Source organism: Stenella coeruleoalba (assembly GCF_951394435.1).
Source record: "Stenella coeruleoalba genome assembly, chromosome: 5".
Classification (NCBI taxonomy): Eukaryota; Metazoa; Chordata; class Mammalia; order Artiodactyla; family Delphinidae; genus Stenella; species Stenella coeruleoalba.
This window is the reverse complement of record NC_137150.1, coordinates 19,390,426-19,416,794: the sequence shown is the minus strand read 5'-3', so window position 1 is coordinate 19,416,794 and position 26,369 is coordinate 19,390,426. Positions and strand designations below refer to the sequence as shown.

The window sequence follows — 26,369 nt, the reverse complement described above, 5'->3', positions numbered from 1 at the left end:
ATATGCTCTTCATGCTTGTTCATAATCAATTAATGCTGTGTATGTATGTGTAAACACTTTTATTGACATCTAACTGCTTGGTCGCAACTCTTATTCATTCAAGGGAGAGATTTTTAAGAGATTTCATGGATAATTTGAGTCTGAAAATAACTCACTGGAGTACAGCAATAGTGTGCTTGCTGGTGATAATTCGCCCATTGAATTATAGGCGTCCAGTACAATACATCTTATTCCTTATTCAGATTGACTTCTGGAAACCAGATTCTGTCACACAAATCAAACCTCACAGTACAGCTGACTTCCGTGTTAAAGCAGAAGATATTTTCACTGTGGAAGACTTTCTGAAGCAGAATGAACTACAATACGAGTAAGTTTATGTTTTATAGTTATGAAAATTCTCTCTCATGTATGCTCTCATCCTGGTCTCCAAAAAAAACCTGAGAAGATAAAAATAAGACCAAGATAATGGCTTCCCCAGGGCCCCACAAATAGGTCATGGCAGAGCTGGCCCTGAATTCCAAGTCTTAAGATGTCAAGTCTGGTAGATTTTGTGTTTAGTTATTGCTCTAATAAAAACAGGTTTGACTCTTGAATCCTAACTCTTTAGCCACATATTTGACCTGCTACTGGTTTACAAGTGATATATAGACTAAAGGCCAAACCGATGGATATTCTATTATCAGCCCAACACAGTTTTAGTGCCAAATCATATCAAGTCTTCTTGCCAGGTGATCACCAGACCTATTGTGAGCCATGAGGGTTCTTCATGCTCCTTTAGATTAAGGACCAGACTAGAGTCAGACTGAGTGGTCCTTCTCTCCTTTTTCCTCCCAAAGTCCCCAACTATCTCTAATGGTAGGAGAAGGCATGGAGAAAAGGACTGAAAGAAAGGAAAGTGGTTCCCCAAAGGCCTAGAGTAGAGTTGGCTAAGCTGATCACTCCATGAATCTTCCCCAAATACCGCACTGATCCATCTAAGCCTTTTAAGATGAGAATGTCCTCTAAGTGGAGACAGTTGTCCATCTGTTGATGCAACAAATAGATAGTGAGCATCTACATATAACAAATGCTGAAAAAATAGATAGGGCCCATCCCCTTCAGAGGAAAATGAACAAAGAATTACAATATGTGTAACAGATGTCAAGAAGAGTAAAGAGCTGGAATTGCAGGGGAATAGATCAAGTCTAGGGATCACGGAGGGCCATACTAGGAAAGGAGGCTTCAGCTGAGAAATAAAAGACGAGGAGTTAGCCAAACAAAGACAATGAAAAATCATAGTCTAGGTAGAGAACAGACTATATGTTAAGGCTTAGAACCTCCCTCAATCTGCATTTGAGGGAGGGAGGAAATGAGGTCTTTAGTCTAAAGCAGAGTTTTTCCTCCAGAAAGTGGATCAGCAAGGAGCAAAGAGACAATCTCACACTCCAGTCTTGAACATTCAAATGTTTATCCAACAATCCCCTACCATAAGCTCAAGTCTCCATTATATTTTGAGAAACTGTGACCTACATAATTTTAACAGATATTTTCTCTTATTTTTCACATCCTAAAACTACAGAATAGTATTTATGCTAGTAAAGATATCAGAATTGTCACCTATAAAATCTGCATCTCCATTAGAAGAAGTGGTACAGCATAATGCAACAAGCAAATGCCTTGGGAAAAAACAGACAAGGCTTAAATCCTGACTCTGCAACTTCCTGGCTGTCTGACCTTGGATAATTTGCTTAACCTTTCTGAGCTTCCCTTGTCTTTATAAGGAAAGAATCCTTCTAACCTTATCTTCATAAAGTGAAGATATGTATAATGCCACTCTCAAAGGGCTGTTGTGAAGATGAAATAAAACAATATGTAAATAAACTTCAACTGATACTTTTATTGCTGTGAATGCTGCTATAGTTTACTCTTGTACAAAGAGGTAGATTATACATCTTTTAAAGGTCAACAGAAACTGTTTTGTTTAACCCCATTATCATGCTTCACACAGCTTAGCTATCTGCTTCTGCTTGAGGGAAGTGTCAAAATGTGACCTTAAGAATTGACCGTCTTTTTAAAACAAAGATATAATACAGTAAGTTTCAAAATGTGATTAAGATTCACGTCTGTGATATTTTGCTCTTTTTATTACACTAGGAAGGACTTCTAAAATCCTAGCCTATAGGAGCCCTTAATAATATTCAAAAAGATGAGTTTCCTTATAGTTCTTTAAGAAAAACAGAAGGAAGACCGGTGACCATAAGCTAACCCTAGCCACCTGAATTGACATCCTAATTCTACTCAGAACACAAAGTAGTAAAACACCTTCCAATCAGGTAACAAGCTCCTTTTACCGGGAGGAAAATTCATGTCTTTTTTTAATGCGTAAACGTTTAGGGAATTGTGTATAAATGCTGTCTCACGTAGAATATAGGATGTTCCCTGAAGGCTAAGATCTTGTTAATTTTTGCTTAGCACATTTGTGGCATATAATTTCCTAAATATTAAGTAATAATAATAACTCCCTAGAAATCCTGGAGAAGCACACCAGCAATATCCTTGCCGGGGCTGCCAGCAGTCCCTGTGCATCCCATTATTACCTCATGTGGTAACTAATATGTATTTAGATGGTTTCCTGCTGGCAAGAATTTGCAGTTGTTTTTTCTATGTAACAGGAACCATCTACTGTACAAGTTCTACCAAAATAGCTTTTCAGATTTTTCAGTGGTTCCAACCCTCTTCACTAAGACTTTCATCATTTGGTAGTTTCAATCAGATTCTGAATTACCATGGGAAAAAATTAAAAATGTGTGCACCAAGAAAAATAACAGAATTTTTAATAGATCTTTATTGGAGTGTAATTGCTTCACAATACTGTGTTAGTTTCTGTTGTACAACAAAGTGAATCAGCCATATGCATAAATATATCTCCATATCCCTTCCCTCTTGAGCCTCCCTCCCAACCCTCCCTATCCCACCCCTGTAGGTGGTCACAGAGCACCGAGCTGATCTCCCTGTGCTATGCGGCTGCTTCCCACTAGCTACCCATTTTACATTTGGTAGTGTATAAATGTCCATGCCACTCGCTCACTTCACCCCAGCTTCCCCCACCACCCCATGTCTGCAAGTCCATTATCTAAGTCTACGTCTTTATTCTGCCCCGCCACTAGGTTCATCAGTACCATTTCTTTTTTTTTTAGATTCCATATATATGTGTTAGCATATGGTATTTGTTTTTCTCTTTCTGACTTAACTTCACTCTGTATGACAGACTCTAGGTCTATCCATCTCACTACAAATAGCTCAATTTCATTTCTTTTTATGGCTGAGTAATATTCCATTGTATATATGTGCCACATCTTCTTTATCCATTCATCTGTCGATGGATAGTTAGGTTGCTTCTATGTCCTGGCTACTGTAAATAGTGCTGCAATGAACATTAGGGTCCATGTGTCTTTTTGAATTATGGTTTTCTCTGCGTATATGCCCAGTAGTGGGATTGCTGGGTCATATGGTAATTCTATTTTTAGTTTTTTAAGGAACCTCCATACTGTTCTCCATAGTGGCTGTATAAATTTACATTCCCACCAACAGTGCAAGAGGGTTCCCTTTTCACCACACCCTTTCCACTATTTATTGTTTCTGGATTTTTTTATAATGGCCATTCTGACTGCTGTGAGGTGATACCTCACTGTAGTTTTTTTTTTTTTTTTTTGGCGGTACGCGGGCCTCTCACTGCTGTGGCCTCTCCCGCTGCAGAGCACAGGCCCCAGACGCACAGGCCCAGCAGCCATAGCCCACAGGCCCAGCCGCTCCGCAGCATGTGGTATCCTCCCGGACCGGGGCACGAACCCGTGCCCCCGCATCGGCAGGCAGACTCCCAACCACTGCGCCACCAGGGAAGCCCCTCACTGTAGTTTTGATTTGCATTTCTCTAGTAATTAGTGATGTTGAGCATCTTTTCATGTGCCTCTTGGCTATCTGTATGTTTTCTTCGGTGAAATGTCTATTTAGGTCTTCTGCCCATTTTTGGATTGGATTGTTTTTTTGATATTGAGCTCCATGAGCTGTTTGTATATTTTGGAGATTAATCCTTTCTCTGTTATTTCATTTGCAAGTATTTTCTCCCATTCTGATGGTTGTCTTTTCATCTTGTTTATGGTTTCCTTTGCTGTGCAAAAGCTTTGAAGTTTCATTAGGTCCCATTTGTTTATTTTTGTTTTTATTTCCATTACTCTAGGAGGTGGGTCAAAAAAGATCTTGCTGTGGTTTATGTCAAAGAGTGTTCTGCCTATGTTTTCCTCTAAGAGCTTTATACTGTCTGGTCTTATATTTATGTCTTTAATCCGCTTTGAGTTTATTTTTGTGTATGGTGTTAGGGAGTGTTCTAATTTCATTCTTTTCCATGTAGCTGTACAGTTTTCCCAGCACCACTTATTGAAGAGACTGTCTTTTCTCCACTGTATATTCTTGCCTCCTTTGTCATAAATTAGGTTGACCATATGTGTGTGGGTTTATCTCTGGGCTTTCTATCCTGTTCCACTGATCTATATTTCTGTTTTTGTGCCAGTACCATACTGTCTTGATTACTGTAGCTTTGTAGTATAGTTTGAAGTCGGGGAGCCTGATTCCTCCAGCTCTGTTTTTATCCCTCAAGACTGCTTTGGCTATTCAGGGTCTTTTGTGTTTCCATACAAATTGTAAAATTTTTTGTTCTAATTCTGTGAAGAATGCCACTGGTAGTTTGAAAGGGATTGCATTGAATCTGTAGATTTCTTTGGGTACTATAGTCATTTTCACAATGTTGATTCTTCCTATCCAAGAACATGGTATATTTCTCCATCTGTTTATCTCATCTTTAATTTCTTTCATCAGTGTTTTATAGTTTTCTAAGTACAAGTCTTTTGTCTCCTTAGGTAGGTTTATTCCTAGGTATTTTATTCTTTTTGTTGCAGTGGTAGATGGGATTGTTTCCCTAATTTCTCTTTCTGATTTTTCGTTGTTAGTGTATAGGAATGCCAGAGATTTCTGTGCATTAATTTTGTATCTTGCAAGCTTACCAAATTCTCTGGTTAGTTCTAGTTGTTTTCTGGTGGCATCTTTAGGATTTTCTATGTATAGTATCATGTCATCTGCAAACAGTGACAGTTTTACTTCTTCTTTTCCATTTTGTATCCCTTTTATTTCTTTTTTCTTCTCTGATTGCCATGACTAGGACTTCCAAAACTATGTTGAGTAAGAGCAGTAAGAGGGTACAACCTTGTCTTCTTCCTGATCTTAGTGGAAATACTTTCAGTTTTTCACCACTGAGTACAGTATTTGCTGTGGGTTTGTCATATATGGCCTTTATTATATTGTGGTAGGTTCCCTCTATCACCATTTTCTGAAGACTTTTTAACATAAATGGGTGTTGAATTTTGACAAAAGCTTTTTCTGCATCTATTGAGATGATAATATGGTTTTTATCCTTCAATTTGTTAATATGGTGTATCACATTGATTGATTTGCATATATTGAAGAATCCCTGCATCCCTGGGATAAATCCCACTTGATCATGGTGTATGATCCTTTTAATATGTTGTTGGATTCTGTCTGCTAGTATTTTGTTGAGGATTTTTGCATCTATATTCATCAGTGATATTGCTCTATAGTTTTCTTTTTTTGTGATACCTCTCTGGTTTTGGTATCAGGGTGATGGTGGCTTCATAGAATGAATTTGAGAGTGTTCCTCCATCTGCAATGTTTTGGAAGAGTTTGAGAAGGATGGGTACTAGCTCTTCTCTAAATATTTGATAGAATTTGCCTGTGAAGCCATCTGGTCCTGGACTTTTGTTTGTTGGAAGATTTTTAATTACACTTTCAATTTCATTACTTGTGATAGGTCTGTTTATATTTTCTAATTCTTCCTGGTTCAGTCTTGGAAAATTGTACCTTTCAAAGAATTTGTCCATTTCTTCGTGGTTGTCCATTTTATTGGCATATAGTTGTTTGTAGTAGTCTCTTATAATCCTTTGTATTTCTGTAGTGTCAGTTGTGATTTTCCTTTATCATTTCTAATTTTATTGATTTGCATCCTCTCCCTTATTTTCTGAATGAGTCTGGCTAAGGGTTTATCAGTTTTGTTTATTTTCTCAAAGAACCAACTTTTAGTTTTATTAATCTTTGCTATTGTTTCCTTCGTTTCTATTTCATTTATTTCTGCTCTGATCTTTATGATTTCTTTCCTTCTATAATGACATTGGTTTTCTTTGTGCTTCTTTCCCTAGCTGCTTTAGGTATAGGGTTAGATTGTTTATTTGAGATTTTTCTTGTTTCTTGAGGTGAGACTGAATTTCTATAAACTTCCCTCTTAGAAATGCTTTTGCTGCATCCCATAGGTTTTGGGTCATTATGTTTTTGTTGTCATTTGTTTCTATGTATTTTTTTCTTCTTTGATTTCTTCAGTGATCTCTTGGTTATTTAGTAGTGCACTTCAGCCTCCATGTATTTGTGGGTTTTACAGGTTTTTCCCTGTAATTGATTTCCAGTCTCATAGCATTGTGGTCAGAAAAGATGCTTAATACGATTTTCAATTTTCTTAAATTTTCTGAGGCTTGATTTGTGACCCAAGATGCGATCTATCTTGGAGAATGTTCCGTGTGCACTTGAGAAGAAAGTGTATTCTGCCACTTTCAGGTGGAACGTCCTATAAATATCAATTAAATCTATCTGGTCTACTGTGTCATTTAAAGCTTGTGTTTCCTTATTTATTTTCTATTTGGATGATCTGTCAATTGGTGTAAGTGGGGTGTTAAAGTCCCCTGTTTTTATTGTGTTACTGTTGATTTCCCATTTCATGGTTGTTAGCATTTGCCTTATGTATTGAGATGCTCCTATGTTGGGTGCATAAACATTTATAATTGTTATATCTTCTTCTTGCATTGATCCCTTGATCATTATGTAGTGTCCTTCCTTATCTCTTGTAACAGCCTTTATTTTAAAGTCTATTTCATCTGATATGAGTTTGCTACTCCAGCTTTCTTTTGATTTCCATTTGCACGGAATATCTTTTTCCATCCCTTCACTTTCAGTCTGTATGTGTCCCTAGGTCTGAAGTGGGTCTCTTGTAGACAGCATATATATGGGTCTTGTTTCTGTATCATTCAGCCAGTCTGTGTCTTTTGGTTGGAGCATTTAATCCATTTACATTCAAGGTTATTTTTTTTTCTTTTCACACACACACACTGTATTTTTTTTACAACAGATAAACTGACACCAAGCATTGTAAATGGATGACCACAACAAAAGCAACAATGATTGCAATTACCAAACACAAAACACATTCATACTATGTCATAATATTGACATTCAGTCCTGTAATCCTCCACTGTAACAGCTCCTTTACTTTGCAGTGAAAACTGATTTGTATATTTTTTGCCTCTGAGTCCTTGTGGGATTTTTTTTTAATTCAAACAGAAAGTCACAAAAATTATAATCATCCTCATCAGTTCACTCAGTCCCATGTAACTAATTTTTTTCATCTTGATCTTTTGTTAGCACTTATATGAATTCATCAGTTTTCCATTATAGTTCTGAAAATGCTTATTCATTCAGTTCAGCAGTATAGTTACCAGAAACCTGTACTTGTCAGAGTCTTTTCCATGAATTCCTTGAAGATGAAACCCTTTTACAGGAACATTTTTGCAAAAGCATCAGAGTATACCCAGAACTATCTGTAAATGACAAAAGACTTAAAAGTGACCACGGTTAAAGATTTGATGAAAGTTCGTAATAATGCAATTGACAAGGAAATTTAGTTATTTCTGAGATATACATTTTAAATAACTAGAATTATGACTTATAACATTATACCAGAACATATAAGATTTTTAGAAATTTCATGTAATGTCTGAAACATTTATATTAACATATTTCCATACAAATAACCCAAAGAAAGTTTAGTATTATTTGTTTTTTGTTTGTTTGTTTGTTTATACTGCAGGTTCTTATTAGTCATCAATTTTATACACATCAGTATATACATGTCAATCCCAATTGCCCAATTCAGCACACCACCATCCCCACCCCCCGCAGCTTTCCCCCCCTTGGTGTCCATACGTTTGTTCTCTACATCTGTGTCTCAACTTCTGCCCTGCAAACTGGTTCATCTGTATCAAGGTTATTATTGATATGTATGTTCCTATTACCATTTTCTTAATTGTTTTGGGTTTGTTTTTGTGGGTCTTTCCTTCTCTTGTGTTTCCCGCCTAGAGAAGTTTCTTTAGCATTTGTTGTAAAGCTGGTTTGGTGGTGATGAATTCTCTTAGCTTTTGTTTGTCTGAAAAGCTTTTGATTTCTCTGTTGAATCTGAATGAGATCATTGCTGGGTAGAGCAATCTTGGTTGTAGGTTCTTCTCTTTCATCACTTTAAGTATATCCTGCTACTCACTTCTGGCCTGCAGAGTTTCTGCTGAAAAATCAGCTGATAACCTTATGGGGATTCCTTTGTATGTTATTTTTTGTTTTCCCTTGCTTCTTTTAATATTTTTTCTTTGAATTTAATTTTTGTTAGTTTGATTAATATGTGTCTTGGTGTGTTTCTCCTAGGGTTTATCCTGTATGGGATGCTCTGTGCTTTCTGGATTTGGGTGACTATTTCCTTTCCCATGTTTGGGAAGTTTTCCACTATAATCTCTTCAAATGTTTTCTCAGACCCTTTCTTTTTCTTCTTCTGGGACCCCTATAATTTGAATGTTGGTGTGTTTAGTGTTGTCCCAGAGTTCTCTGAGATTGTCTTCAACTCTTTTCATTCTTTTTTCTTTGTTCTGTTCCTCAGCAGTTATTTCCACCATTTTGTCTTCCTGCTCACTTATTCATTCTTCTGCCTCAGTTATTCTGTTATTGATTCCTTCTAGTGTATTTTCCATTTCAGTTACTGTGTTTTTCATCTCTGTTTGTTTGTTCTTTAGTTCTTCTAGATCTTTGTTAAACATTTCTTGTATTTTCTCAGTCCATGCCTCCATTCTATTTCAGAGATTCTGGATCATCTTTACTATCATTACTCTGAATTCTTTTTCAGGTAGATTGCCTACTTCCTCTTCATTTATTTGGTCTTGTAGATTTTTACCTTGCTTCTTCATCTGTGACATTTTTATTTTGCCGTCTCAATTTTCTTTTTCCTTTTTTTTTATAAGTGACATTGTGTTCCTGTCTTACTGGTTGTTGGGCCTGAGGCTTCCAACACTGGAGTTTGTAGGCTGTTGGGTAGAGCTGGGTCTTGGTGCTGAGATGAGGACCTCCAGGAGACCTCACTCCAATGAATATTCCCTGAGGTGTGAGGCTCTCTGTTAGTCCAGTGGTTCGGACTCAGAGCTCCCACCACAGGAGCTTCGTCCCAACCCCTGGCTCATAAACCAAGATCCTGAAAGTCGTGCAGGATGGCCAAAAAAAAAAAAAAGGACAATAACAAAGTAAAAAATAAAATCAGACTTAGAAACTAACAGCTATGTTAGAAAACATATAAAAATAAAAATATAGACGAAACAACAACTGGAAGGCAAAACAGAGCCACAATAGTAAAAAAGAGGAGAAGGAAGAAAAAAAAAGGTGGAAAAGGCCTTGGCTGTGGAGGGCAGGGCCTAAGCAGGGGTGAGGTTTGGGTGGTGGGCGGGGCCTCTGCTTAGAACCCACAGGGCTGGAAAAGTCCGAGGGTGGGGGAGCCTTAGGCTCAACAGAAGATGCCCAGGTATGCTTCCCACCTCTGGCCTCAGAGGGCAGAGGACCCCACCTGGGAGCCCAGCAGGCTTCCTCCACTCCTCTCCTGTTCCTCCTGGAGGTCCCCTCTCACCTGCCTCTCCTGATCTCCCTCCTAGGCCCCCAGGGCCCACGTGGCCTAGAGGGGACTTTGGAGTGCAGGGGACTGGCTTGGGAGCTCAGCCGGCTCCCCCAGCCCAAGTGGGTGGAGCAAACGCCCTCTGCTCCTTTCTACTCCTCTGGTCCTGGAGGACCCCTCCCACCTACCTTTCCTGTTCTCTCCTGGGCTCCCTCCTATGCTCCCAGGACCAACCCGGCCTGGAGGGGACCTCTGAGGGCATAGGACCTGGCCTGAGAGCTGGGCAGACTTCCCTGGCCGACTGGGCAGGGGAAACGCTGGGCCCATTCCCCTCCTGATCTGAGTCCCCAAGGGTCCCTCTCAGCCACCTCTCAGGGGCGCCGGTCCTGTCCAGACTCCGTACTCCCACGTCCTACCAGTTCGCTTGGGGGTTCTTCCCGTCTCCTTGGGCAACGGTGTCCCCCACCAGCATCCGGCAGGCACCCTAGTTGTGGGGAGACGGGAACTCTGCATCTTCCCACACTGCCATCTTGACTTCACCCCCCGCCAATAACTGTATTTTTAAATGCTTATGTCACACCCTAGGTACAGAAAGACTAGGAATTGGATGGTGTACATCTCCCACTTATGGTTCTGAAGCCAAGTTGACAGAATCTTTCGGTGGGTGGCCCTTCACCGAATTCCTTCTTACAAATTTCAGTAAAGTGGTCTATGCCTTATCCAATGCAGGAAGAGACTGATGGTTGCTATCTGCCTATAACATTTTTTTGCATATTTCAGATTCGATCAGTAAAGTGTCCTTGGATAACAATGTGTACATAGTAATGTTCTTCAATAGCAACGGGTGTGTAGTCTGGGGACTGACCTAATACTCCTTTTTCAGGAATCTGAAAGGGGGAGAAAACTAACTCATGTCTCTACTCCTCAGACATTGTGTTTCTTGCTTTGTTGGGAGTCCCGTTATCTAATTTGCCTGCATGCTAAAAAAAAAAAAAAAAAAAAAGAAGTGGGATAGCACTATAAAAGGAACATATAAAAGTATAAAATAGTGTACATGCCTCTGTATTTTGGAGCTGTAATGCAGTCCCTATTACATTATGAGTCATTATTTTAATCTCCTAGAATAGAAGCTCATTATTTAGTAATAATATTTTGTAATGTGGCTAAAGTAGTACTTTGTTCTAAATCTAATAAAATCATAGGGCTGGAAAGGATCATTTAAGGCCAATTTCCCACCTTCAGGCAAAAGCACCACATTTCAACCTCATTCTGATACTCTTTTGCAAGTTACTAGAGGACACTTTTGGGTGTCATCTTAAATCTAACTGGTTTTATTATGCTTCCTTGTCCTGATTATTGATGAAAATGTTTAAATATTAACATAATAATAACTCTAACAGATTGTCTCTTCTTAGTACCAAACAAAACACTAACCTCCACATTGTCACTTATTCTCCCAAACAATTCGAATTTGAGGATTGTATACAAAAGAAGGATATTGCAATATGCTGTGGAAGCCTATTTCCCCCCTCTACTCAGAGCTGGTTCCTGGTAGGTCAGAGATCATTATGGTTACGGTCTTAGGGACAAATGTCTACTGAATGTCCTGAGGCTGTAGAATGCCTGGGAGCAATTAACTGATGATTTCTTTTCTCTGGGCAGCCACTAAGAAGCCATGTGACCTAGATGATTATTTTACTCGCTGTCAATGGAAAATCTTGTTAAAGGGAAAGTAGATGTCATTTACCATTTCCTCTTGGATTTTTAGTTTTGCCATTCTGTCAGAGACGTTCATCCTTGTTAGGCAGGATTTGTTCTTTCGAACTGATAATCTTGGAATTATCAGTTTGTTCTTTCAAACTGATAATCTTGGAATACAGTTGTTTTCTTAAAGGTTTCTGCCTGTTGATTTTCAGTTTTCAATGTTTTTGTTTTACTTGTTTTGGTTTTGTTTTTAGTTTTTAGCTATATTTGACAATCATTTACCTAAACTATCTCTATTCTAGATGTTTCCCTAGAGTTTATGAAGGTGGTAACTGGCAACTTTACTGTAGTTTAATTTTTTTTCTTCATAAACCTTGGAAGACATCTATGTAAATGACCAAGGCCTAGGAATTTGAGTCAAGTCATTGCATTTTAGAACTGAAAAGGACATTGAATACCAGCTAATAAATATCCCATTATACAAAGTATGAAATAAGGCCCAGAGATTAAATGACTTTGCTGAAACCAATTTACATGTTAGGCAAAACTATGACCCTGATCTTTTGTTTCTAATTCTAGATTCTTTCTAATTCCACCCTATTCCCTAACAATCCAATTTAGGTGTTGAATATAATTAATTATAGCACTTACTATAATCATTGTTCCTAACTATAGCCCGCAGAATGACTGTCCCTCCTAAATGTCTACATCCCAACCCCTAGAACATCTGAATATATGCTAATGACAAAGAGAAGTTAGGATTGCAGATGGAATTAAGGTTTGCTAAGCAGTTGAACTTAAAATAGGTAGATTATCCTAAATTGTCCTGAGAAGTCCAAAGTAACCACAGGGTCCTTACAAGTGGAAGAAGGAGGCAGAAGAGGAAGTCAGAGTGATGAAACATGAGAAGGACTTGAGCTGCTATTGCTGGCTTTGAAGATGGAGAAGGGCAAACAGCCAAGGAATGTGGGCAGCCTTTAAAGGGCAAGGAATCAGACTCTCCCCTAGAGCTTCCAGAAAGCACTTCACTGTTCACATGTTGATCTTAGCCCAGTGAGACCTGTGTTGGATTTCTAAGCTGTAAAATAATAAATTCATACTGTTTTAAGCCACTTAGTTTGTGGTAACTTATAGCAGCCATAGAAATGAAAGCACTAACAAAGTACTGATGGCTGCTTAATGGGAAATGTTCTTTCCACAGAATAAATATTAAACTCTTCTCCTTTTCCTTTTTTTTTTTTAATACTACCTTAAGATAGTTAAGCCCTTAAGACAGTATTTGCCTCTTGCTAGGAAACAAATATCATTTAGTATTAATTTATGGTATTTTCCATAAACAGACACAAGTTCATGCACAGTTAAACAAAAGAAGGAGACAGCAGGAGGGAGGTTCAGAGGATGTCCCTGACATACTTCATCAGAATGCCCTTGGGGCAGCCGGAGGAGAAGTAGACTTTTGATATGCGGCTACAATTCTCTGTGTGTCAGATAAAAACATTTCAAGGCTTGACTGTGGATAATAGAAGTTTCTGTAAACTAACTACTGCCCATGATATTTACAGTCTATGATCAAGGACATTAATGCTCATAAAATTTTGTCCCTTCAGAACACACTTTCCACTCAAAAGTAGCAAAGAGAAACAAAGTCATATATACCCACACCTTCACACGTGCCTCTTATAATAAGACCTTTCACCTGAATAATCATTTTTAGAAATAAGCAAGCCTCAAAGTTTCCGTCACCAATTGTCATATTACCTTACTACAGAACCATTCTTACATTACTTTAAACCAGCCAAAAGAAAGGCAAGCAGAAACGAATACTTTAAACTCAGTATTCTTTGGTCTAAAAAAATCTTTAGCTTGTCAATATTTCTGAATTTCCACCCATCAAGATATTTTTCTCAAAACCTAGAGAAAGGCCTCAGGTGACTGGCTGTCCCAATCTACTACTACTGGGATTGAGTAGGTTCCTGGGACATGGGACTTTCAGTGCTAAAACAAGGAAAATCTTGAGGAAGAAAGACCACTGATAGGGCTTAAGGGCATGCTTCTGTGTTGAGCCCAAGGCCCTGATGCATAATGCCCCAGGTACCAGGGAAATCATTTTCCAAGTTTAAGGTCCAAGGACCCCCAAACAGGTGAAGTTTGGGCCAAAGAAGAGCCTGCCTTGCTCATAGTCTCCAGTATCCTTCTCAATGATTTACTTACTTTGTGATGAGTAGCTCAAGTTGAAAGGCATAATCAGAGGACAGATCTGATGACTTCATGGAGAATGTACTGCACCATCGGCTAAAGCAGAAACTCTGGGTTTTTGCTGACTGGGAAACATGCTTATGTTTACAGAGCACCCCCTTTGATTTATTACAGGGTATTAATAAGCAACCTCAGATCTGTGCTGGAGGCTCAGTTTGATAGCAGGGTCCGTGCAACTGGACACAGTTACGAGAAGTACAACAACTGGGAAACGGTATGATGCGCACGTGATTTAGACAAACATTGCTTTGGGAATTGAACCAAGAATGTCACATTAACCCACAAATGGTTCCATTTGGTAGATAGAGGCTTGGACTCAACAAGTCGCCAGCGAAAATCCAGACCTCATCTCTCGCAGTGCCATCGGAACTACATTTTTAGGAAACACTATGTACCTCCTCAAGGTAATCCTTTTTAACCATAACCTTCCCATGTCTGAGGGCTTTAAATCAATGAATTCTAACACATTAACATCTGTTTCACAGACATATTCATCCCAAACATAGTTATAACTCTTTCCCTGCCTCAAACAGATTCCCCAGATTGTTTCATCATATGTGAATTTTTAAATCATTATTTTGATTTATTCAAAAGAAAAAATGCAATAAAATAAGAGAAGTCCTATAAATTTAACCACATTCCTGTAAGCAATGTAAATGATCATCTACCTTGATGAAATTGTCCTCTCCCAGATGTTGTTTGCAAATCCATTTGCTAAAGAGGTTCATAAACTTCATATCTATCAGACCACGGTACACAGCGTATCAACAATTTGTTCCTGTCGTCCTCTAATGCCATTTTTATCATGCAATTCTAATGAAGAAAATAAAAAGACATGGAATAAATGGGAGAGAAGGAAAACTTCTTACAAGATTAGCAACAATCATGATTACTTCTAATTACTCATCCAGTTGTCTTGGTCACGTCTCCTAATAGTAGCAGCAGAAAATAACCTCCATGTGAGTACAATTAAGCAGGGTAATCAAGCATCTTCTGAAAAATATGAGCTTGTCAAGCTTAATAAAAATAATAAACAGCCATGTAAGCCTTAGCTCAAATACTGTGAGTGTCTAGAGGCAAGAACATACCGTGCTAGTATTATGTTTTAATTTAATCATGGAATGTACCTCTTGCTGCTGTCAGGTTTCACCTGTTGAGTCCAAAGCCCAGATGGGTAGTGAATGTTAACCCCTGAATATGATGAATCACAGTTTCCCTTTTCCTTTTGTTTGTAATAGGTTGGCAGACCTGGACCAAATAAGCCTGCCATTTTCATGGACTGCGGTTTCCATGCCAGAGAGTGGATTTCCCCGGCATTTTGCCAGTGGTTTGTGAGAGAGGTCAGTATGTAGAATGATTACTGGCAGAGGAAAGTAGAAAGTATTTTTTTTTATTTCAATCAATCCCTTGTAATCTAACTATAATAAAAGAGAATAATAGCATAGAAAAAATTCATAATTCCAAGGTCCAAGCTATAAAGGTCACCAAGAAACTTGATAAGGCAAAATTTTTAAACAGCTAGCAAATGGTATTTATTTGTATTTCACTCATCTTAACTTTCTTACCCCCCTTTGGTAGAAAGGCTAACAGGTAGTAAATATCGTGGATAGGTCATTTAAAAGTTAATGATTGTGGAAAAACCACTAACTTGATCATTATCTCCTAGATAATAATCAATGTATACTTCAGAGTAAAAGAAAACAATACGTAGTGGTCCCTATTCTAAATGATACTGTTTTCCACTCCTTTATAATTCTAATGGTAAGATATATGTAGAAACCCTTTTAAATATCCATGAGTCCATAATGATATAGATGATTCAATAAATTAAAAAAAGGGAGAGAAGGAACAACTCTTTCTTATAGAAGAATTACAACTAATAGATGTACAAATGAGCAAAATAGAAAGTTACCATTAGAACACCACAGTAATAACTACTTCATGAAAATCTACAGATGGATATAAGGATTAGTGGGTAAAAGTTTAAAGAGAACTAGGTTATTTGCAGCAGCAAAGTATCTCTTAAAAAATATGTATTACATTACAAAGGCAAAATTTACAGTGGAGAAGCCTAGCAGAAACTACCTTAACCAAGTGATCAAGGTTAACAACACCTGTGTCAAAGTCACAAAGGAAAGTCTGAGGAATTGTCACAGATAAGAGGAGACGTGATGACCAACTACAATGCGGGGAAGCTGGGTAAAAGGTATATGAGAACTCCCTGTATCTGCAACTCTTCTATAAGTCTAAAATTATTTCAAAAGTAAAGTTTAAAATATTGAAATACTTTAAAAATGTAAGACTATTATTATATACAAGATAATTTCTTTTGGGTAAAGCACTTCTGTATCTATTCTTTAGGCTCCTGGTTTCTAGACATGTTATGTGTCCAATTGGCACCATTTAATTTAAGTGAGTATCTCACTATCTGCCCTCTAGAAAGAAAGATTTTCATCATTACTTTGGTTACCTCTAATCACAGACCACTAACAGAACATGGTTCTATAGCTCTTCCAACATAAAAAGCACATGCTTTACCATGTGTTATTTTAATAAACATACATGTATAAAGCCATGAAGAATATATAAAAACTGTTACTACACAGAAACCATAAATACCTTAAAAATCTCTTCAAGCAAGCCTAGGGAAGAGTTGAATGTAAATTTAATATAATCCTGGGGCTGAAGAACTGTGACTAAGAGAACATAATAAATGGGTATGAGGTCCTTCATTCATAGATAGGTATCCACATCACTTAGCAGGGAGAGCTAGACCCTTAACAGAGTTCCCTTCTCAAGTAAGAGGAATAAGAAGACTTCCATCATTATGCAACTTGAGACTTGGTGAAAGCCTCTCCAAAATCCATCAGTGTGATCTCACTTCCTAGTGGGAGCCTTTTTCATTCTTCTTCCTCTACTGAGACCATCTACAGGAGGTCTCACCAAAATTAAACAAATTTCTAGATGACAGTATTAGGAACATGCAGAGCCATCCACAGACATTCCTTACTTACTAGGAATACCCTCATAGCCTACTAACTTTGAAAAAAAGTTCTTACCCTCATATCCTACTAACTTTGAAAAAAAGTTATTACAGTTACTATTTCAAAGGAAATGAGTATTCACGTTCTCTAAGTCTTTAATTTTATTGAATTTTCGTTCATCTTTAAAGTAAATAGTTAAAATAAAAAGTAATAATTATATGAGGTATATATGGATGAAATAGAGCAGGGGTCCCCAACGCCCGGGCTGTGGACTGGTACCTGTCCACGGCCTGTCAGGAACTGGGCCGCACAGCAGGAGGTGAGTGGCGGGTAAGTGAGTGAAGCTTCATCTGCCGCTCCCCAGCGCTCGCGTTACCGCCTGAACCATCACTCAGGTTACCGTCTGAACACCCCCCACCCCCATCCGTGGAAAAATTGTCTTCCACGAAACCAGTGCCTGGTGCCAAAAAGGTTGGGGACCACTGAGACAGAGTATCCTAGAAAAAGGTAAGAACTAGAAACTATTTTAAACAAAACTGTCAGTAATATTTTGCTATTTGCTTTTTAAATATTAATAATATCTACTTCAAAAGGGGATGCCACTTTTGTTACCAAAGTCAACATTCATCTCGTCTATGTAAATTTTAGCAGCATAATGCATTCCATTTTTCCATGAAATTCTGCTTTGTAATTTATACACAGGCTGTTCGCACCTATGGACATGACAGAAACATGACAGAATTTCTCGACAAGCTAGACTTTTATGTCTTGCCTGTGGTCAATATCGATGGCTACATCTATACCTGGACCAAGGTATATGAACCAATACTGAGAGGGGCTAATGAAATTAAAACCAACCACTTTCTACTATACTTGTCCTAACCATAAACTGCACTTTTCAGTACCGAATGTGGAGAAAGACCCGCTCCACCAACGCTGGATCCACCTGCATTGGCACAGACCCCAACAGAAATTTTGATGCTGGTTGGTGCAGTAAGTATCTGGCTGACCATTTTGCATGCATCTTTTGAAAAGCATAGGAAGAAAGTAACAGGAAAACACAATAGTGTCTAAAATAAGAAAAAAATATAAAATTTTATCTTTTAGAGTTCTAACTTTCTGAAAGCACAGACAATAAACAGCTTGTTTATTCAGTCAATAAAAATGTATTGCTTATTCTATTATGTTCCCAGCTGTGCTAGACGCTGGAAACATAAGACTGAACAAACCAGACATAATCCTACTACTTGTGGAATGTAAAATCTAGAGGAGACCATCATTAAATAATTATTTAAACAATTATTTAAATAAAATTGTGATTATAATTTTGTGATTCAACTCTCAGTAAATGATTATACTAATACAGAAATTTCTCACGGATATTAGTTTGTCCCTACTTATTAATCTTCTTACACTATATTGATCTCATTGTTTAGCACTACACAGGGACATATTGGTGATTTCACATGCCACTTTTTAGCCTGTTAGCTTAAAAACACCCTACTCTTGTGACTAAATGTATGCATACTTTATAATGTACACATACATGAGGATGATTATAAAAACTCCTGTGAAAACAACTTATTTTCTAACTCTCTAACTCTCTAATTTGAAATTTTGAAACATGACCTGTGGGAACGTCAGCAGATGACCATTTGCCATTAACAACAATACGTTTTTCCAGCTATCGGAGCCTCTAAAAACCCCTGTGATGAAACTTACTGTGGATCTGCTGCAGAGTCTGAAAAAGAGACCAAGGCCCTGGCTAATTTCATCCGCAACAACCTCTCTTCCATCAAAGCATATCTGACGATCCACTCATACTCCCAGATGATACTCTACCCTTACTCCTATGATTACAAACTCCCCGAGAACAATGCTGAGTTGGTAAGTAGTCATGGTAGTAGATATAGTATTTCACTGTTGAGATTTTTAAATTCTATTCCTGGAAAAAATACATATATATATACAAAAAATTTCGGGAAGTTCCATTCTTGATTTTCAGTAATAGAAGCAAAAAACTTACCAACACAAATTTACAAGGCATCTGAAATTGGCTACATACATTGGCTAGAAGAAATGTGATTTTGATGTAGGGAATGATCGCCAAAATGCAGTTAATTCACTAATCTTCAAAATGACAACAGTTCCACTTCCTCCTGCTTCACCACAGCACTGACACACATGATGATTTCAGCCGCATCTGAGGTAATCAACAAAGTTCCTTCACCTCATACATAATCTTAATCAGAAAGTCAATTTTATCAAGTTGCCTTGAGCTGGATTTGACATGCACAGGCAGAGTATGGCAGATGTCGTTAGGAATTTGCACATTTGGTTGATATATGGTTAAGTGATAAGATCCTAATATTGCTTATTTCTAAATTGTTGGATTAGGTGAGACACAGATGTAAATCAATCAATGAACAAATGATGTGAATGGGTCCTTACTACATATGAGAAATATTGCAAAGAAAATGAACTATCCCTGACTCAAAAAATTAGCAATCTTGTTGTAGAATCAAGATACAACCACATGAAAAGTTAAATAATATAAGAGTTTTATACTATTCAAATTAACAAATACGGTACATCAATGTATAATTTTTTAAAATAAGCAGGTTTGAATCCTTCAAACAACTTTTTTTTTAATTTATGAACATCTGGCTGCCAGAAGTTGGGACCAATGATCTGAAAGAACAAGTGTAAGATTTAAAGCATTTGAGTTATGCCAAAAAAAAAAGAATTCCACCTAGACAATGACATAGATATTTGGCTTACCTAAATGCATAAATTCAAAGACCCAGTAACTTTATCAACTGGAAACTGTTTTGTACTTTCAGATTCAGTCTTTCAGAGACCAAATAAAACATGTAATGCTGTAAATATTTTGTGAAGAGCAAAATGGAAAAATAACTCAGCTTCTTAGAAAACTGATAGCTAATAGTTAGCCAGGTCCTGTTCTTTAAAAAAAAAAAAATGCTATTTTTCATTTCATTTCATTTCAGGAAAATCTTCCCATTTTCCCTATCTGTAGCCAAAAAACAAAAGAGGACATCATTAGTTGGAACCATTCAGTATTTCAGTTTTCCAATTAGGCTCAGTCTGTAAGTGTTCCCAGCAGTGGGCGCTCACAGGCCTGCTGTCCCAGAGATGGGTGTGGTCAGTTCCTCATTTCAGTCCTTGATTTCCAGGGCCACCAGAGGAGAGGAGGTGGGGGTATGTTGTTTGCTTAACTCATGTGAATATGCTTAAGCTGTACCACATCAAAAGAGAAAAAGACAAAGCCATACAAACTAAGCACGAATGAGTTAGTAAGTAAAATATTAAAACTAAAATTATAAACCATATTAAATGTAACAACCAATATATCCAATTTGCTTAATAACTAGTTTTAAACATAAACACTAAAAGACTAATGCTAACAGAAAAGCTTAAAGTGTTCTTTGGAATTGAGCTGCTGCACAAAGTTTCAATACTTTTTCTTACTTGGGGAATAAGTTTAAGCCCTTTTAGCGTTGAAAACTTTGTTGCCCCACTGGCTCCATACAATAACGTAGTATCTGACTGCTCTAGAAGTCTACAAACTTTCCTTGAAAAAAAAGAATCAAGTAAGTTCTACCTTTAGAATCTCATGAATAATTCTTGCTACTTCCTGTGGTTTCTCCAGGAAAAGACCCAAGACTCAAAGTGAGTTTAGTGGGCCAATTCAATATGTGCCCCAAATGGTGTGAAACCATTCCAGAGAATGTGATCCACTTATACTTTCCTCTAAGAATCACTTCTTCATTTAAAATCAAGGAAAGAGAGGTAATAGTAAAAAATATATATATACATATTAGAAATTCCATCCTCCAAAATTGTTTTTAAATTCTAATTAACAAAGAAGTGAAACAGAACTATATCAAAGTAAAATATTCATAATCAATTCTCAAACAAGCATAAACCACAAAATAATCTTACCTTGTTTAAATTTATACCCACAAATCTAATAAATTCAAGGAAAAGGACATGTTACTTCTTATGTTTTCTAGAGCATAAGATAGGTGAATAAAATACAAAAATTCTTTGCACTTATATCACACACATTGATTTAAAAGTTACTTTAATTTCCAATAATCTTTTCTGTGATTAAAATTTTGACTAGTATCTTAAAAGAGATATTTAAATGCCATCAGTAAAATCTAAGATGCATATTATTTGATTATTTGATTCATTTGAGATCTGAATTTAGTTTGACACCCCAAAACAATTTAAATCATTTGAATAGTTAACTAGAAATCCTTTCAGTCTTTTTCTTAGTTTGTATAAATCCAATTCACTGACTTCCTAAGAACATTTTGCTAGAACAACTCATAACTATAGTGTTATCACAAATACATGTATAGCCAAAAGAGAATTTGAGTCTCCCAAGAAGAAAGATATTGGCTTTTCCATGGTTTTTATTTGTAATGAGGATATCACTTTAAAAAACTAAAAGTCTTGACCTAGAAAGATGAATGTTCCACCCAAATCTAGTGCCTCCATATTAATTCTCAACTAGAAAAATGTGACCCCACTGTAGAAAACAAAAGATAGTAAAAGACTAATAAGATGAATTATTGGCACCATACCACATTATAGATAACTCAGAATTTTCTTACAGGACTACAGAGCAGACTTTGTCTTATACAGATTTTAGCATATATATATGCATGTATATAAGATCATATTTGTAGCTAAAAAAATGCTTCAGTGAAATAATTGGAAGGGAATTATTCTGTATAGAAACATTAGCACTCTCTCAGTTCAAATTTAGAACATACCGTAAGTACCAATCCTTTGACATTTGAGTCGTGATGAAAATGTGTACGGCTTCATTTCTGAAAGATCTTACATGTAGATTACCTGACAATTACTTATATCAGGAGACAACCTTCAGAGGGAAGAAAGGCAGAGATGGCAATGCAAAAGACCAATGAAGTAAAAGTACAGAAGTAATAGCCTGGATTACAAAGGCTACCAAAAAATACATCTTCAGCAGATGAGTAAAAAAAGTTTGAGGAAACATAAGAGTGTCTTACATGCATAATGCTTTCCTGACTGCAAACTGTTTTTACACACATATATTATTTAAAGAAAGAATACAAAATGCACTGTGAGCTTCCAATGACTTCATAAACGTCCAGTCCCTCAGCGTTGACTTCTTCAGTATAAAGCTATCACTATCTTCAAAGGAAGTTTTAAGATCCAGAAAAAGAATATCTTTACATTTCCAAAATTCTAAAGGGTAATGAAATATTGAGTTATAATGACCTCTTCATCATCAGAGGAAATAAAAACTAGGAGACATAATTGAAAAGGCTCCCAAACCTATCCATATCTTTGCATTTATTGAGCATGGAAAAGCTCCCAATCTTTGGTCTACCTTCCCCCCAAAGAGGCACACATGGCTCTGTTAATAATAATTATTACTATAACACTACTACTAAATTCAAAAGCAGAAACCCAGAATAATACCAATCAACTAAGTATCTTCACCCATTTCCCAGACTGACCAAATGGAAAGCTGATGTATACCACACAAATATGCCGATCCAGGGCACGCGTCTATCATTACATTTCTACATTAGAAGCACAGGATTTCACAGGTGGAAATCCTGGAATTTCTCTGGTTCTGCTTTCTCATTTTCTAGCTTAGACAATGAAGGCTCGGTTAAGCCAACACCAGTAGTAGAGGCAGCCCTGGGCATGGAGCTAGTGGATGCTGAAGAATTTCTTAAGCTGCCTCAACTTCCAACACATATTTGTGTGGCCGTGTTCTATGGTGGTGCTCCATGCAGCCGGTTTGCAAAAGACCATTCATTAAATAAAGTCTTTTATCCCGCAAATATATCATTATTACCTCTGACCCCGGACATTGCTAAGGATTTACACTGGTCAAGTAAGATCCCTGACTTCTCAGGGCCCAGTCTTCATGATTCTGGCCAGTACTTGCATGAGTATACGTACATTAACCAGGAGAAATATGACAGTGTAAATATTTCTGAAAAATTATTAAACTTGACCAAAAGATAGAAATCTATTTCTAAAATCTAACACCTTCTAGTCCAGAGACACCTCACTACCTCTTAATTAAAGCTTTAGTTAGTGAGCCGCCAAAACAAAAACCCACTGCTCCACCCAAGCACGTGAGCATAAGCCGGGACTATGATTAGAGATAAACACAAAAATCAGGGGGGAAGAAATATTGTGATTAGGAGGTGGACAATTGCAGGGTCATGCGCACACTCCATCACTGCTGTCACCACGTCCTTGCCTAATAACAAGAGCAACCGGGTCACAGTCCCTGTGTCAGGCAGGCTGCCAGCAGCTTAGGCAGGACTGGAGGCACAGAACATTTGCTTCAGGAATTTTCTCAGAATTTCTAATCTCACTTATAAGACCAAAGAAATTTTAAATGACAACTGCAGAATTTCTTTGATTAGAGAGACCGGGTGCTGATTTACCATTATACATTTTAAGTGGCTTTCTCGCCTGTTAAAATTCTCCTGCAGGGCCTGGTCAGTACATGACTCATCAGGCAATTACCAGAAATTCCACTGAGCACCTATTAAGTGCTCAGCATAAACCCTGGCTCCTGCCATGAGGAAGGGAGCAGAGGGGGTCAGCCTGTTGTGAATGTTCTCTCGAAGGAAGAGTGGGAGTGAGGTAACCAGGTTACCGAGGGACTTTAATGTCAGGATGACTCCTGTGTCACAGCGGGCCCTGGAGCCAGTAACCTGGTAAACAGAATGGCCACGTCAAATACAGAACTCCCAGTTAGATCTGATTTCAGATAAACAACAAATAATTTTTAGTGTTTAAGTATGCTACAAATATCGCATGGGACAGACTTATACCGGAAAAGCATTCATTGTTTACCTGAAATTTAAATTTAACCGGGTATCCTGTATTTTTGGCTAAATCTGGCAACCCTGCAGGTAAAGTGTGATTTTGGCAGGTGTGACCTAGCAGCGGCGCTTCGGAGACACTTGTACTATCGTCAGCAGAGGAAAACAAGGCATTCAGAGCACCTTTAAAACCAGCTGTCTTCTTTTTCAGTTTTTCTCTCTAAAATACTTTCTTCTTTAACATAATTACATCTTTTATCTGACTTTCCTTTACGCTAATTTTGCCTCCTTCCCTTCCCCCAGAGGACATCTGGCGGGGGTGGGGGTGGGGGGCCTTTTTGATTGTTGTCACTGTGGGAATGCTCCCGGCATGCCTTGGGTGGAGGCCAGGGGAGACTGATAAACACCCTACAAAGCTCAGGACAAGCCTCCACAGCAAAGGATTATCCAGCCCAGGGGTCACAAGTGCCAAGGTGGAGAAACCCTGCTTTAAGCAAAGGTAAGAAAAGTCTCATTCCTGGCCAAAGGTCCCTGGCTTTCAGGATCCTACACCTCCTCACAAAGAGCTTACAATTTTCTGCAAATCTCAAGTGTGGGAGACTACATTCCCATCATACGGCATTTATTTTTTAACATTTATTTGGAAGAAGCACCACCGCCATGGCGGGGGCGGGGGTGGGGGGAATTCTGGACTTTGCAACTTCAGCTGACTCATGCTTCACATTTTACCTGAATTTTAAAGAGCTTAAAAATATGTATTCAGATCAGGCAAAGAAAGAATTTGGTTTCCATCAGTGAAAGCATTGCCCCGCTCCCCATGGAGTCTGCCAGAACAGACAGGCCCTGCTCTCTAAAGCAGGCCTTCCCACACTCCTTGCCTTTTCTTCATCTCAAGGCTTTGCAACCAGAGCCTGCACTTGTTTACTCTCCTCCTTTTTCTCAGAAAAATATTTGTTTCAAAGGCTTTCTCCTCAGTCCCTGCCTCAGTAGGCCTTGGAGGCTTCTCCTTTTGCACCAAACTTATAAAAGTTCAATTCCTCATTGGTCCCTTGGTGTAAGCTACCCATTATCACAGGACAGAAGGAAGGAAACTGCTGCTAAAGATCATTTTGACGCTTCCATTATCACACGTATTCACCCAGAGGGATGGTTATAACTCAGAACTTCAAGTTAGAAGCAAAGTTCTGAAGAAAATTCCCTTTGAATTGGTATATACCCCACCGTCAGTTTGGGGCTTTCGTTTTCTTGTACGGTAATGATGGACCAGTGGAAGATTAGAAGAGGCGAGACCCCACTGTCATGACACTTGGCGGTGTACGTAGAGGTTGCAATGACGACCATGAGCACAGTCACGAGACGGGGCTTCCTGATCACATGTTCCTTAGGAATGCAGGTCAGTGGAAAAGAACACCCTCGCCTTATTCATCTCACCAGCCCCCTGGAGCTCAGAGCCTGGGGAAACGTTACACTAGTTGGTCCTTTGTCTCTTGGGCTTTGAGTTAGATGTGACATTTTAGACTCTCTCTGTCTTTTGCTCTATGACCAAGGCCTCTTTTTAAGAAAACAGGTGACAAAAGAGAACATGCATAAGACGTGGTAGGAAACTCATATCTAAGGATTAATAAAGGCTGGCCATGTTTGGCCTTGACTGAAAGCAAAGTTTTCTCTGAGGCTGATTTATATTTAGCTTCCTTCTGTTCTTTACAACTGGTAAAACCAGCTCTAGCAACACTTCTTTTGAAGTATTCCAAGGCCACAAGGAGAAGTGAAAAAGAGCACAGGATTTAAAGCAAGAAGAACCTAGCTCAAGTCAGCCACTTATGGGGCTGCATGCCCTTGGGCAAGTTCTTTTATCCTCTCTGAGTTTCAGTTCTTTTATCTGTAAAATGGGGATAAAAATATCTAGCTCTTATCAAGAGCTCTTTGTCAAAGTCTAAGGTTTTATGTAAATGTTAGTTCTTATTTTGAACCCACTGAGCAAGGATGTAAGATCTCCCTCAAATGACAGGTTATATAGAAAATGTCATTAATTAGAGTTTCAAGACATGGATCATGCTCTCTGATGTACTATTGTTTCTGCCAGTCTTTTGTCAGCTGTCTTAGTCCCTTTTCACAGAAACATACAAGGAAAAGGAGTTACCTCTCTAATATTTTAGCAAATTCAGGAATCACCCCTCTCTCTACCATTTCTGGCAGGGGTCAGTCACCCAGCTTGGTTGGAACATTCCCACCAAGCGTGCTGCCCCCATGGCATTCCATTCTGCTAGAAAATTCTGTGTTGATGAATGTGGACAGATAATGTTAGGAAGATAAATGAGCAACATTTGTAAAAGTATTTGAACTCTTAAAAAAAAAAGAAAAGACCCACACTGATTCCAGGGATTTTTGTTACAATACTTGGAACTTAAAATATGATATTTTGGTTGATTAACGTCTGCTCTGACTTTTTTGTCCCTTGGCCTCAGAGGGGCTGAGAGAAAGGGTCTACAGACTTCACTTTTTTTTTAATCAAAGGAAATAAGTTAAGTGCCCAGCAGAGGTCAATGTCTAAATGTGGTAACCCATCAACCATCACTGCGTGGTACCACCACTCTCCCCACAAGCATCCTCAATCTCCACTCAGGGGGGTCACAGTCCAGCCTTTGTAGAGCTCAGCACTCTGCACCCCCATCCAAATCAGGCTCACCTGAAGCCCTAGGAAGAGACTAAATCAACCAACCAACAATGTGCTAGGTGTTAATGCAATCCGCTGAGGACACAAGATGA

At 38.2% G+C, this 26,369-nt stretch overlaps 1 protein-coding gene and 1 long non-coding RNA gene across 3 annotated transcripts in view; one reads left to right on the top strand and one right to left on the bottom strand.

Moving 5' to 3' along the window:
- Positions 1 to 26,369, bottom strand: part of LOC307186283 — a 672,979-nt gene that overhangs the window by 573,944 nt on the left and 72,666 nt on the right. For both annotated transcript variants that reach the window (XR_013828307.1, XR_013828308.1), the window contains exon 3: positions 14,416 to 14,560. This is a non-coding gene — a long non-coding RNA (uncharacterized lncRNA). The remainder of the gene's footprint in view (positions 1 to 14,415; positions 14,561 to 26,369) is intronic.
- The window catches only part of CPB1 (carboxypeptidase B1), a 50,435-nt gene that overhangs the window by 18,114 nt on the left and 5,952 nt on the right, over positions 1 to 26,369 (top strand). The window contains exons 4-10 of the mRNA XM_079921271.1: positions 243 to 367; positions 13,862 to 13,961; positions 14,050 to 14,151; positions 14,986 to 15,087; positions 17,434 to 17,544; positions 17,634 to 17,724; positions 18,416 to 18,618. Of these exons, the coding sequence (XP_079777397.1) occupies positions 243 to 367; positions 13,862 to 13,961; positions 14,050 to 14,151; positions 14,986 to 15,087; positions 17,434 to 17,544; positions 17,634 to 17,724; positions 18,416 to 18,618 (834 nt within the window). The remainder of the gene's footprint in view (positions 1 to 242; positions 368 to 13,861; positions 13,962 to 14,049; positions 14,152 to 14,985; positions 15,088 to 17,433; positions 17,545 to 17,633; positions 17,725 to 18,415; positions 18,619 to 26,369) is intronic.